Raw genomic sequence first — 14,720 nt, 5'->3', positions numbered from 1 at the left:
CACAGTGGCTCTCGAATCCATCCCTTCTTGTCCATTCTCACTACTACTGCCTGAGTTCAGACCCCCTCCCTGCTCCCCAACATTTCTTGGCTGGGCCATTGTTCATGCTTCTTTCTTGATCTCTTGGCCTTATATTTTGTCCCAGGACTATCAGAATGATCATTATAAAATGATTTGACTCAAGTGATTTCCCGGTTTCATATCATCTGATTGCCTGCAGAATTCAACTTATACTCCTGAATATGGTATATAAGACTCTCCATGTCCTTCCCCTGCCCTCTGCCTACCAATCACTTGATACACCCTATGTTCCACCACCACCAAACCACCATGGTTGATGCAGTTTGCAGGTGCTTGTCTGGAACACTGTCAGGCTGTCCACTGCATTCCAATTCATCCTTCAAAAGTCAACTCAATGGTCCCTTCACACAATCGTCCCTGATCAACCCAGGCAGGGTTAACCGTACCCTCCTTTGTACAGCCACTGTACCTAATTCATACCTTAATTATTGCACTTCTCCCAGAGTTGCAATTCTTTTTGCATGTCTATCACATTATGGATAAGTGAGCAGTTTAAGGATATAGATTGCGTTTTACTGATTTATTTGCCCCTACTACCTAAAAGAGTACAAATGTGTATACTGGACACTTAGGGATACCTGTTTCTGTTTGTTGACTTAATTGAAAGAGTGAATTAATGTGTCAAATGTTTCAGAGAAGTCACAGAGGGTGGATTTGATAATGGGAGAAGGGAAGAGAATTTAAATGTCTTGAGGATCCTTTACACTAGGTGTTATTCTAGACACGCTACATATGGGACCTCAGCTTCAGGTTAAATGTGGAAAAACTAACAAGCCGTATTTCATTTGCTGTCCCCTGTATAGTATTTTGGGGAGTCTCCAGTAACTTCTCTGCTAAATTCTGCTCTTGCCCTCTGCAGCACTGGGATCTTCGTGGTTTCAAGGGGGCTAGTTCTCTTTTGTTTTATTTTTTTTATTTTTTAAAGATTTTATTTATTTATTTGAGAGAGAGAGAGAATGAGAGAGAGCACGAGAGGGAAGAGGGTCAGAGCGAGAAGCAGACTCCCCGCCGAGCAGGGAGCCCGATGCGGGACTCGATCCCGGGACTCCAGGATCATGACCTGAGCCGAAGGCCGTCGCTTAACCAGCTGAGCCACCCAGGCGCCCTAGTTCTCTTTTGTTTTAGTATTACATTCTGCTGGGAAGCACCAAACCAGTAATGCCTAATATCTTATTCATGCCTTCCAATTTTTTTTTTTTTTTTTTTTTTGGTAAGAGCAACCTCTTGAGTCTCCTCCCCATGACCTCTTCTTTCCTGTGATGAAGGTGGAGTCTAAAGAGGAGGTGAAAAAGTCAGGGCGGGACATAAAAGTAATTGATAGGTATGCTGCAAAACGGAATCCCTCCTTTTTGACAATTGAGGCTTTTGTTTGTTTTCCCCTGGACCACGTCATGTGTTGTTTACTTAGAATGACTTCTCTCACACTTCTCCAGTTTACAAGACTTGGCCAGTCTCAATTCTCAGAGTGAATTCAACAGCTGAGCTTCTGCTGAGAGATGCCTTCCTCCCTGCTCCCGTCTCCACATATTACCTAGCTTAGCCATCACCACAGTGCTCGCCAGGGCGCAGCATTCTTGTTTCATGGAAAGGGACATCTGCATTCAGAAAGGTCAAGTTGCCCAAAGACATACAGGTGGATTAGGTAGTAATCAAGTGAACGATCTTCTCCAGAGAAAAACAGAATGTTCAAGCTTGGGTGCATAACAGGAAGGTGACCGGACATAGAGCAGAGCTGGGGCTGTCTCCCGGGGCTAACGGTGAATTCTGTTCCTCCTGGCCACACTAAGCCACTCCTGTGCTCTCCTCTTCCTTAGGATCTCAGGTTAACAACCAGATACTTCAGACAGAGAGTAACAGACTGAATGTGGGTGTCATATATATGTCTGAGAGCACAGAGTTTTGGAACAACGAAACTAAAAAAAAAAAAAAAAAGGATATTTGTGACAAGATTTAGAAAGAAGATAGCTATTTTAAAAGCACATTTTTGGGGGCGCCTGGGTGGCTCAGTCAGTGAAGCATCCTACTCTTGATTTCAGCTCAGGTCATGATCTCGGGATCATGAGGTCAAGCCCCGAGTCGGGCTCTGCACTGGGCATGAAGCCTGCTTAAGATTCTCTTCCTCTCCCTTTGTCCCTCCCTACCCATCTCCTCTAATAAATAAATTAAATACAAGAAAAAAAAAAAGCACATTTCTGTAACAGAAATCCAAAGACACTCTGGTTAAACATTTATTATTTGTGAGCCTGTAAGACTTATATTTCCCGTTTTTAAGTTTTGAGAAACCAGGCCTATGTGAATTACACACCACGAGATTATTCTTTATACTCATTCTGAATGCAAGTGTAAAGCTTCTCATCTAAGTTTTGGATAAAATATGCTGTTTAAGTTTGGAGCACTCCAATATGCAGTTGTACTGTGCGTGCAGTACAAGCAGGGTTTGTTTTTTTTAAAGATTTATTTGAGAGAGAGAGAGCGAGTGAACATGTGCCCAAGCAGAGGGAGAGAATTTCAAGCAGCCTCCCCGCTAAATGCAGAGCCTCATGCCAGGGCTCAATCCCACGACCCTGAGATCATAACCTGAGCTGAAATCAAGAGTCAAGACACTTAACTGACGGAACCACCCAGGCACCCCACAAGTGGGTTTTCAGGACACATTCCTAAAAGAACAAGGTCAGGTGTTGCATGTAGATACATGGATGTTTGTATTGTATACTCTTAACTCCAGCAATGATTTATCAGAGCAATGATGAGCCAACATGTGGACCTGGAACTCACACTGCTAATGCCTGGGTTTCAGTAAACTAACAAACTGGAATAAACGTTGACTTTAAAAAAAATTGCCCACTAGTGTTTAAAAGCACTGATCCATCAAGGGTTTAATAGACTGCCAGTACTACTTCATTAAAGCTAACAGAAATCTGCTAACTATTCAAACATTTAAGCCTATGAAATCTACATCTAGAATAGCTGTTTTCCAAAAGCCTTCAGTTTGCTTTGCAGGGGAGGAATACCAGTTTTCAACCTCATGAATATTAAACAGTGTGAACTTATTCTTCACCAAGATAAGTTAGTGTATTACAGGTAAGGAATAAATGTTTCTAAAAATTAAAACCAGCTATTTAGTGTTCATGACAATCTTTTCCATCAATGGAAAATAAAAAAGGCTTTGAAAATTTAATAAATGCAGGTAAGCCCATGTGCCTCTTTACAACGGCTGATGAGGAAGCAGCTACAATTCAAGTTTCTCTTGTTCCTGTCTGTTGGCACAGACTCCCCCAGGTAGCCCAAGGGATGAGCGACACTAAGCTCCTGCAACCCATCACATATATTCGTTACGTGGTAAAAGATCGCTTCTTTAGGAGGTAACTGCTACACAAGTATTTTATAGTCGCCTTGCTCTTTTAGAGTCAATACATTCAAACTTTGAACATAGTTATGTAGATACATCAAGTCCCACTTCGGAAAAATGACCTGCTGCTGTACTTTCATTACCTACTACCTAACTGGTCTCAGTTTTACAGAGAGAAAGAGCCACAGAAAAACTAGGTAAAGGTCCAGGGAGGTGGAATGTTAATCCTGGAGCTCCAGGCAGCAAGCCCAGGCTCCTGTATTTAGAAATGAGTCTCCTATTTCTATAGGCCTTTGAATGTCCATGGCACTTACTTTAAAACCATAAAAACAAGTGGGAAACAAATGTTTTTCTTTCACCCCATTTTCTTCGCCTTTCTAAAATTGCTTACTTGTTCAAGTAACGGGGTATGGAACAGCATTCGCAACCTCCTCCTACCCAGGGGCCATTCCTACAATGATGGGGGAGTGATGGGTACATGGGCCCTACACTCTCAAAAAGATGCCCAGATTTTGCACTGCAATACAGATAAAAATCGATTTACATTATACACATTTTCCTACCTAGTCCCTACATGTAAAGTAATTTTACCTCTAATATTAATCACATTTACTGAACACTTACTATGTGCCAGGTACCTAAAGGCATTACATGTATTAAACTGATTTAATCCCATGGCAAACTATTAGGTAGATAGTATTATGACCCTCACCTTACATATCAGAAAACAGGCACACAAAGTTTAAGTAACTTGCTCAAGGTCACACAGCTAGTAAATGGCAGAACTGGAATTCAAGCCCAGATAATCTGGTCTTTAGGCCTATGCCCTGACACATGGTTTTCAGAATGCACATGAGAAACATTATCACGGAGATAATCTTCTCTAACACATTTTTAAGTCTATTATTTGAAAATTATCTTTTTTTAAAGATTTTATTTATTTATTTGACAGAGAGAGACACAGCGAGAGAGGGAACACAATTATCTTGTTATTAACAGAGGGTTACATAAAATCTACCTCACAATTGATGGACTCACTAGATCTTCACAAAACTCCAACCAATACTTCAGAACCTAAGACAATATCTTAAATGACCTCAAGTATGCAACAGTTTTAACCTAATGGGTTCCAAATGGTTTGAGAATTCACTGCTTTCTTACTCAAAATTATGTAAAGTGAAAATTTTGCTCTTCCATCACTTGACTAATTTTCAGTAAAATTTTGTTGCCACAATTTTTTTCTGTATTAGCTTGAAGGTTCTCCATGGTACAACTGACTATTCTACTTTTACAATGTTTACAATCAATGAAGCAAAAGGTCTTCAAAATCCAGATGTTCCCTGAGGAAAAAGACAAAAAGTCAAACAGATGGCCTAAGCCTACAGGACTGTGGTATATATAGCCAAAGACAGAGCTTCAGTCTTTTGATGTAAAAGCTACTTATTACTCTAGTGAGGAAGGTACACTGGTTTGAAAAACTAATTAAAATTAATTAGAAGTTCCAAGTACCTCAAACATAAAATCATGCATTATATAAAAGTTACTTTCAAGGTCAATTTCATTTTCAGAACCTGACCAACTAATTCAGCCTCTTAAATATCTCTCACAGAAGATGGTCTATGAATTAGACAATAGAGAAATGGTCTATAAATTATAATTTCTGTAGCTTTATCAACAATATTCAGAAATTCAAAAAGCATATCAGAATGCAATGTACAGAAAGACAAGTCAAATACAATTTTATAAGAAAAAAATTCAGCTTTACCTCCACTATTATTATGGTCTGAATGTTTGTGTGTTCCACCCACAACCCAGCCCCAAAATCTTATGCTGAAACCTATTCCCCCCATGTGGTAGTGTTCGGAGGTGGGCATCTGAGAGATGAGTACGTCATGAGGGTGAAGCTCTCATAAATGAGATAAGCGCCCTATAAAAGAGACCCCAGGGAGATCCTTCACTCTTCTGCCACTTGAGGTTACAATGAAAAGGCAGGGGCCTCTGAGGAAGTTGGGGCCTTGATCTCGCTTGCACTTTCCGGCCTCCAGAACCGTGAGAAATAAGTTTCTGTTGTTTATAAGCCACCCAGTCTGTATTTTGTTCTAGCAGCCCAAACACGCTAAGACAACCCTGCTATACTCAAAAGCAACTCCCAAGAAGTAGTTTGATTCTTTAAAATCTGGTTTAGTTTACCTTTAAAATGCAAGTGTGATTCCATTTCAAAATAATCTTATTTTAACAACTTCCTTTTTATAAAATGTTTAAAGACAAAGTCAAGCAATGCCATCTACAGGGAAACTTTAGAACAACAGTCCTATTTCTATAACCCACACTTTTAAAAAACTTAATACAGTAGTTATAGTCTGAGTTAATATTGCATTTGGCATCATATTAACAAGGAAACTTTCAAGAAAAAGGTAGCTGTGTAAAAAACCCCACTATCATTCTGGATTAATACTGCTTAAAATACCTAAAAATAACCTAACTCACTCCCAAGTCCACGAAACGTGATTCACAAACCCTTGGTTATGAACTCTACTGATTGAGATTCCAAGTTCTGCAATCTCAAAGACCTTTAGTTATAACTGGTATACAGGAGAGACTCAAGTCATTGGAGACTAGCCTGTAACAATTTCATTGTTCCAGCTATTGGACTCCCCTTTCCTCTTGAGTAGCATCACTTTTGTCTTCTTGACCAGGTTCTCTAAATTTTCAGGTAAATAATCAATTTCTAAAGCTCAGTCCTGTTTGTTTTAAAATGTATTTCGTAGAGGATTCCACATCGGATTCAAAGCTCTTTCCCTCCCTATGCAGTATAGGCCCACTCTAATCATAGATGGCTTATTATTTCTCCTCCCTTTGCTCCCTTTCCCTTGGGAAATAGATGCTAGGTTTCCTTAACACAGCAGTTCTCAGTTTAGGCTAAACACTCAAACCACCTGGAGCCTTTAACAAAACTCCCATGCCTCTTAATTGAACTGGGACCTAAACATAGCTTTTGTTTGCTTTTAATTTTCCAGGTGATTCCATGTGCAGCCTAGTTTGAGAAACAATGCCTTACAACAGGGGCTCCCTAATTGGCTATAACTGCCCATGGGTTTCATGGTGCACAGTGGCAAGGCCCCACTCACCTAGAGGCCCAGAGGTGCATTCCTGAGCTGTCTCCCCACCCGCCCCCAGCCCTGGCAGTCCCTGGAGATTGCAGGTGGCTGTATTCTGGTTGATCCTGTCCTTGGCAGCACACCTCACTCATCTACTGCACCTCCCTTTGAACTTCTCCATGTTGCTGCACAAGTCCTCTGGCCTCCAACTCCTGTGCCAACACTGGCTGGCAGGACCCATCTTTAACACCTCTGCCTGAGGTATCCCCACCTCTCCAATTTCATTCCCATGCTCTGAAATAAAAACACAGACATGCTGATCTGCTGGGTAAATCCAACCAGGTGGAGAAAACGCTGGGCACCCCTTCCTAGAAGCATCCTTAATCTTGAACTGTTCCCTCACGCCTCCCTCCTGTGGTGTCTGAGCACAGATGCACCCTGTTCTCTCCCTCATGAGAGAGCCCAAAAGACTAAATCCCATTCCCCAACACTGCACTCCTCAAAAGAGACCCCTCCCAGGCCTCCCTGGCTGTCTGCGGAATGGTGGTTCGTGATAGGGCATGTTACTTGAACTGTCAGCCCTCAGTAAGCCCCGCAGTGCTCAATGGTCCTACCAGTGGTTCTCTGATCTTACAATGTGGAGACTTGGTACCTTTTAATCTCTGCTTTGGCCTTATTCCAGAACAGGAAAAAAAAAAACAAAAACAACCCATGATTTAATGTTACAAATTACTTAAATCTACAGTCAGTAACTTAGGTCAGTTCTCCAGAACAGATGGAGATGAATGTATGCAAGTGACGTATTAAGGAGGTGATAAATTAAGTAAGGGACTGGGAATAGAACAAGGAAGGGAAGGAAGCACACACAGGGGTGATTCTGGTAAAGCTGTAGAGGTTGACCTCAACCCAACTCCTCCAGAAAATTTTGGAGTATAAGGTGCACTTTATGTAAGGGAAAGGAGCTGGGCTTTTCTACAGGAATGCCAAGAGACACTTTAGGCTGAAGACCCAGAGGTACTGACTATTAGAAGTAGAGTGAAAAGAGAGGGGTGAACAGGGATCTGAGAATGAGTGGATTACTATAGCTGGCCAGACTTTTATTATTTTTTTAAGTTGCATAATGTTATGGAATAGGCTAGAAAGTAGTCATCTGTGCCAAGACTTCACTAATAATAACTGGTGCTATCTGTAACTAAGAATCATACAGTTTACACTGTTTAGTAAACTGCTTAATGAAATGCTAATGGCAGTGTGAACAACGTATTCTGAGAAAGAACAGCAAGACAAACTTTAAAGACCAAAGGAAGCCTGAAGGAAAGAATGGTTCTTTTGATTTGGATCTTTAATTTCTCTAAATAGGGCTGCTTTTGCTTTTTCTGGAAAGCCCGATTTAGATGTTCATTTTCTTCAAAGCTATTTCTGAAACATTCACAAAATCACAGGATCTCTAAAACAATGTTTATTTTAATACATTAAATGTGCCACCTAGCACCAATGCCTACAAGTACCAGAATTCTATCCAGTTAATATTACTCTTCACAACTGGTGTAACTGAAGTCCTTGATAGATCAGTCTGTGGGCAGATGATTATCATAATAACATAAAACAGAGAATACACAGAACCAAAATCACTTGGTAAATGTATATAGAACCACATTTGTAGTTATTTAAAAACATTTCTCTGTTTCATGTAAACAACAATGGTGATTTTAGCCATATTCCTGGAAGATATATGCGAAGAAAAGTGCAAGAGCCAAGTAAGTGCACAAGCCTGAAACTGGACTTTTAATTCTTGCTCCATTCTCAAATGAAAAAGTTTGTAAAGATACCTTTTCCCCCTCCTGATTTCTTACTTTTATTCCTACCAACTCACTGAAGTATAATTTACTATCTAACTCACATAGACATGTACGGTGGAGGAAAAGAATAAAACTTTGGCTAATGGAAGTATACAAAACAGTATTTTCAGATTTTTTTTTAAGTAAAAGAACATTTAAATATTAAAGCTATCATAATAATAGCAATGAAGTGGAAGATACATATGATAAAAACCACTGCATAATTATATTAAATTATATTAAAATAAAAACCAACTTTTAGATTTATTGATCTTGAAGACAACTAAATTTTACTAGTTGCAACTTAAATAGATGTAATAGATGTCTCTCTTTAGAAACTGGATCAATTTATTTCTAGTTTCCTGACAAAAATGCCAAGTCAACCATGCCACTTCACTATTTCCTGCAGACTTTAGGCAAACCTCAACACCTATTTTCATTTGAGGAGTGACTGATACACAATTTTCTTTTAAGCAGAACTTGATGCTGAGCTACAAGTAAACTAAGTTGGATTTCAGGCTCATTGGCAGGCAGGCAGTAAGTAATCATTTTTCAAATTGCAGGCAGCCCATGGTGGTTGTCAGTTATATATCGAATCTCTATGGACATGCTGGAAAAATCTATGAACACAATCTTCCCATGCTGTATTCACATGCTCCATTCACCATTCACATCTTTAGCTTACCCAGGTTGTTAGAGGTTTGGGTAAGATGACTAAAGATTTCACGATGGAGATTTCTATAAGAAAAAAATGAAAACTTTAAAGATTGATTTCTTATAAAAAATTATTTACTGGTACTTAATACTAAGTAATATGCCTAATAATGGCTAAATGCAATTCAAATGAACCACCATGCATAATTTCAAAAGATGACTTTTTTGCTGATACCTAAAACAAAGCAACCAAAGAAAAATCAGATACACTGGACATCATCAAAATTAAAAAGCTTTGTGCTTCCAAGACAAACTATCAAGGAAAAAAAAAAAAAGACAAACCACAGAATGGGAGAGAGTATTTGAAAGTCATTTATCTGGTAAGGATCTAGTATCCAGAATATATAAAGAACTGTTACAACTCAACAGTAAGAAGACAACTCAATTTAAAAACAGGAAAAGTATTTCTGTAAAGATAAACAAATGGCCAATAAATACATGAAAAGACAGTCCACATTAGTCACTCAGGAAATGAAAATAAAACCCACAATGAGATATCACTTCACACCTACTGAGATGGCTACGATAAAAAAGATGGACAATGACAAGCGTTGGTGAAGATATGAAGAAATGAGAACCCTCAGCTACTGCTGGTTGGAATGTAAAATGGTATAGCAGCTTTGGAATACAGTTTGGCAAATTCCCCAAAAAGTTAAACATGGAGGTCTCATATGACCTAGCAAATCTACTCTGGGTTTATACCCAAGAGATTTGAAAACATAAGTCACACAAAAATTCTTATATGAATATTCACAGCAGTATTATTCATTATTGCCTAAAAGTGAAAAACCACTGAAATGCCCAATGACTGATGAGTGGATGGATAAGGTGTAGTATATCAAAGAAATATTAAAACCATTTTTTACTTCTAAAACTATAAAAACGAGTTAAGTATTGATGATGTATGCTACAACATGGATGAACCTTAAAAACACAATGCTGACTGTAAGAAGCCAGATACAGGAAGCCACATAGTGTGTGATCTCACTTCTATGATATGTTCAGAACAGGCAACTCCACAGAGAACAGACTGGTGGCTGCCAAGGGCTAGGGAAAGGCAGGAACAGGAAGTGACTGCTAATGGGTATGGGGTTTCTTTTTGGGGTGATAAAAAAAATGTTTAGAATTAAAAAGTGATGGTTGTGCAGCTCTGTGAATATACTAAAAACCACTGAATTTTACATTTTAAAAGGGTGAATTTTATCAATTTTGTAAAAAGAAGTGATTCTTGGCCAAAAAAAAGGGGGGGGGCTTTACATTTAGGAAACATAAAATCTTTACACCTCAAAAGAAATTCTACTTTTAAAACTACACAACAGCTTGAGCTAAAACCAGATTCCTTAAGGCATAAAACATTTTTAAAATTTATCTTTGTATCTCCAGCACTATGCCAAATGAAAGTTAGTAAATCTGAATTACTAATCCCACCACCTCTCTTTCCTTACAGTTCTAACACCCAGCCTTGATCCCCCAAATTATGTTATTTGCTTTTGACTAGAATTCACATAATCAGAAAACTTCATCATGAACAAATTCCATGAAAGCAAAGATAACAGAAACAAGTGGGACTTAATAAATTTAGTATCCTTAATTCATAAACTAGATCATGTCCTTGCCTTATACGAGTCACATATACAAAAGGTGATACGAAATGGATAAAATACAATTCTCCTCTACACACGCAAATTCTAGGCATACAGAGGCAACCCATGTAAAATGTAATTATTTAAACAGGTAAAGAAGCAATAAAAAAGGGGGTAATATACATAAATTCTATTTAACTGAGTGCATTTTTATTTACTGGGCCGATCTACCTTGTTATACTTTGGACTATTTAAAAAAATCTGAATGGTTGGAGAAAGTTCACGGGAGTCAGAACTGGCATTTTTAAATCTGAGAGATAACAGAAATGTACAAATAGCTAAGTTATTTGCCTGAGGTAATGCCCAATTATAAAGCTCTATTATTTACAGATGGAAAGGACCTTTATCAAAGAAGCCTGTTGTTTTTTTTTTTTTTGTTTAGAGGAAGAATCCAAGGCCAGGTAGATTAAGTGATCTAAACACTGAGAGTGCCTGAGTCCAGTGAGTCATCAGAACTGTTTCCCTACATCAAATCAACATCTACACCACACATTAGCCCAGAGACAGTGACCAGCTAATAGATCTCCTCAGAGGATAAAGAGCTGGGAATGTATTTACCGATTTTTTCTTTCTGATGTATAAGATATGAATATCCTCACTTCGATATTCTTCATCATGTTTCTCCAAAGGAATTTTTTCAAAGTCAAAGTCTAGCTGGAGGAGCTATAAATTTAAAAGAGATATACTTCAAATTCAGTTATATGAGATTTCCTGTGGTGACAGAAGTCAGAGTGACAGTTAACTTTGGAGAAGTACTGACTGGAAAAGGGCACATGAGTGCCTTCTGAGGTCCTGAAAATGTTCTATTTATGTAGGGTGGTGGTTGCTTGGGTGTATACATATAAAAAATTGAGCCGAGCACTTGATATGTGTGCATTTTACATGTGTTTTGACTCAATTTAAACTGTTTAGCGATACAGAATTTTCAATTATAGTCTCCAAAGTTTATTAACATTCTTTACTTTCAAGAAAAACATGAAAATAAAAAAGAATTTTAGCACCTATCTGAGGCAGAGTCATGTATTTGCATTCTTATTTAAGCGAAGTAGTCCCTTCAGTGGCTAAACTGCAGGACTGTGTAGATGTACCTCAAGAGGAGTCACTTATAATGTGATGGATTTTTGCCCATCAAAAGGGTTTGGAGGACCACTGGGGGAAGATGGGTGAAAGATACATGGAGCTCTATGTACTACTTTTGCAACTTCCTGTGAGTCTTTAATTATTTAAAAATAAAAAGTCAAAAAAACCCAAAAAACAAAAACACCCCAGAAAGTAGATAGGATATCTTGGTTGAAGCTTTCATAAAAATGTAGAGAAAAGCACAGAAGTAAAAACATATCACATGTTTCTATGATGTACTTTCCAAAAGTAATATACGTCATTAATATGTTCCCAAAAGCCAGCATATTTAATAAACATGGAAAACTTTCCCAGAAAGACAAGGGTGTCACCGTTACTATTTTACGTTGTTCTGTAGATACTAGATCAACTTATTAGAAAAGAAAAAAGAAAGGATCAGAAAAGATGAAAAAGGTGGTGGGGAGAAGCTTAGTAGAATGGTGGGCAATGAAGGATACTCTCCATGGATTCATACAAGCAGAATGTGTTCCCCACTCAAAATTACCATAATATACTTGAACACATAGTCACATAATGCCTCAGTGAAGTCACATAAAGCACTACAAAAACAGATCTACTACTTACCTCAAAATATTTTTTCTCAATTTCTGGATTTTTTCCCATTGTTCGTTGTTCGTAACAACATATAATACAAGTCTCAAATCCACTAAGATCTTTTAGAGTTTTCAACAATGGCTCCAAAGACTGTTCAAAAAGGAGTATCACTTTTACTTTATGATTTTTAAAAATTTCTATTTTTACTATAAAAGGGGGATAGGGGAAGTGGAGAGTAACTATAACTCCCCTCCAATTTATCCATCTTTGAACCAGTCAACAAAGTACATGGGGTTAAAGCTCTGTAACTAATGATTGGTAAACTCCTCTTCACTAATCAACCATTGTATTTATTTCAATTTCCAAAAGACTCAAATGCCTGCATTTTGGAGTTCCCATAGGAAAACAAATGAAACTGACCTCACTCTTAAAAAATTAATTTTATTTAATCTATTTTAACTTGGAATTTTACCCACAAAAGTGAGTCTGACCCTAACCTGAGCATAAGTTAGTTCAATGTTTATTTTAAAAAAATGTGATGTCCACAATATGAAACAAACTGATATTTTTCAAAATATCATTCTGAATCAATCTTGCCATAGAACAAGGAATTCTTTACAATGCAACTTAATTCTCAATATCATGGTTAACATGTTCCCAAGAAAGAGCTTAAAAAAAACCTTAGCTTTTCAAAACAGATCCAAATAGCAAAACCTTTAAAATATTGCAGAAGCCTCTAGCAAAATGCACATAACACTTTTGTCAACATGTTTCACAGGTCTTTTGTTTATCACGAATATATGTATATAGTCCCTGGTAACCTTTATGTTCTTTACTGTGTCATCAACTATAGGACAAATATCCTGCATTCAGAAATGTTAAAATATGAAGAAATGTGCACTTTGGAATCCACAAATTATGGTACAAATTCTAAAGATGGACATTTCACTCACTGAATACTTACCTCTTCATAGTATATGCAGTCAGCCATCAGTATGTAGTCTGGCGGAGAAGTAAAGTCTTCTATTTCTTCCCCCCTTAAAAATGTCAAGCAGATATTTAACTGTTGCTTTAACAATTTAAAATACTGTTTCATAAACAAGTTCTGGAAAGTTCCCTTCGTATTAACTATGCTTTTAGTGAAACGCAATTTAAAGCAAACTACAAATCGTTCTTAAAACAAGCTGAAAGGCCATACAAACCATTTCAGTACCTTGGCTTGAACAGAACCAGTGACAAGATGCTTGTTCATATTAATATTAATCTTCAGCAAGTCTTGCAATTCCTCAAGATCTGTGACCACAACATCAGCCCTATAAAATAACGTCGATCGAAGTGTAGGCACAAACGTGCTAAACCACTAATCCGGGTTTCCCGAACAAAGCGGCACCCCCTCCTGCCAGCTCTTACCCAAGGGTAGCAGCCATGAGCCCCACGGCCCCAGTGCCAGAGCCCAGCTCCAGCACAGATCGCCGGCTCAGAGCGTGGGCCCCATCGCCGGAAAACCCGGGCGTTTCCAAGTACTTAGAAAGGACAATGGCAGCGTCCCAAACAACGCAGCCCACGCCGCCGGAACCATTCTGCTGCAGTCGTAACACCGTGCCATCTCGCTTTTCCAAAACTCGAACGAAGTTCCGCAGTGGGTCCTCCACCGAGGACTCCAGGGTAGCCGCCATCGCTGCCCGGCAACAAGTTGCGGCGCGCGCAGTGACGTCACACCCACACGCACCGCCCCAAGGCCGGCCTGAAGAGGGCCCGGCGCCCCCTAGTGGCGAAGTTGGCGCCAAAGCGCGTGCGCAGAGGCACAAAGCTGGGAAGGCAGGATTACCCGCGCGTAGTCGAGCACCGGGCTCCTCTAAATTACAAGCCTGGCTTAACAAGAAGGCAGCTTAAATCACTCTTCGAGACAAAGCTAATATTGTCACCTGCTCTTTACCTGGGGTGTTTTTACCTGGAGAATAATTCACTCGGTAGTTACTGGCCTTAAATCCAGGCAGTTTCCAAGATCTTACCAAGAAGGGTATGTATAATCCTCCTTATCAAGAGTTTCCTAGCATGCTCCTAATTTTTCATCTGAATGCATAAAAATGGTCGCTGGAAGTTTGCTGATTGCGTTTTAACAGTTAAGACAAAGTTATCCTTCTAAAATTTACATCACTTAAATTCCTTGGGATTATGTAAGTTGCACAAAATATTGAAAATAATGTGGGTGTATGTATTTCCACAGAACTCAACAATCTCTCCCCTTGTTCCTTATAATGAAATGATGTAATATATGGTGATTAACATAACAATAAAAAATTTAAAAAAAAATTAAAAAATA

The 14,720-nt window shown here is 38.7% G+C and overlaps 1 protein-coding gene across 7 annotated transcripts; it reads right to left on the bottom strand.

Annotated features, from left to right (window-relative positions):
- Positions 1-1,214: 1,214 nt before the first annotated feature.
- Positions 1,215-14,621, bottom strand: VCPKMT (valosin containing protein lysine methyltransferase). Of its 7 annotated transcripts, XM_027572390.1 has the most exons (7): positions 13,808-14,621; positions 13,600-13,710; positions 13,362-13,434; positions 12,428-12,547; positions 11,282-11,386; positions 9,052-9,104; positions 4,358-4,770 (listed from the first exon to the last, which is right to left on the bottom strand). In XM_027572390.1, the coding sequence occupies exons 1-6, from the start codon at positions 14,071-14,073 to the stop codon at positions 9,090-9,092; spliced, it is 690 nt and encodes a 229-aa protein (XP_027428191.1). In that variant the 5' UTR covers positions 14,074-14,621; the 3' UTR covers positions 4,358-4,770; positions 9,052-9,089. The 7 variants fall into 7 exon arrangements, 6 of the variants coding, with proteins under 6 accessions (XP_027428188.1, XP_027428192.1, XP_027428191.1 ...); XM_027572387.1 differs by lacking the exons at positions 4,358-4,770; positions 9,052-9,104 and adding an exon at positions 1,215-1,994; XM_027572388.1 differs by lacking the exon at positions 9,052-9,104.
- Positions 14,622-14,720: the final 99 nt, after the last annotated feature.

Source organism: Zalophus californianus, chromosome 6 (genome assembly GCF_009762305.2).
Source record: "Zalophus californianus isolate mZalCal1 chromosome 6, mZalCal1.pri.v2, whole genome shotgun sequence".
NCBI lineage: Eukaryota > Metazoa > Chordata > Mammalia > Carnivora > Otariidae > Zalophus > Zalophus californianus.
Note: the sequence above shows the minus strand (reverse complement) of the source record. Positions and strands in the feature narration are given on the sequence as shown.

What these genes read in the sequence shown, in the direction of transcription:
- VCPKMT (XM_027572387.1), bottom strand. Translation starts at nt 14,073, where the DNA reads ATGGCGGCTACCCTGGAGTCCTCGGTGGAGGACCCACTGCGGAACTTC. An exon ending in CTCATGGCTGCTACCCTTGG is followed by an intron (nt 13,711 to 13,807) that starts GTAAGAGCTGGC and finishes GTTATTTTATAG; the next exon opens with GGCTGATGTTGTGGTCACAG. An exon ending in ACATCAGAAAGAAAAAATCG is followed by an intron (nt 1,995 to 11,281) that starts GTAAATACATTC and finishes TTTTTTTTTTAG; the next exon opens with TTTCGTTGTTCCAAAACTCT.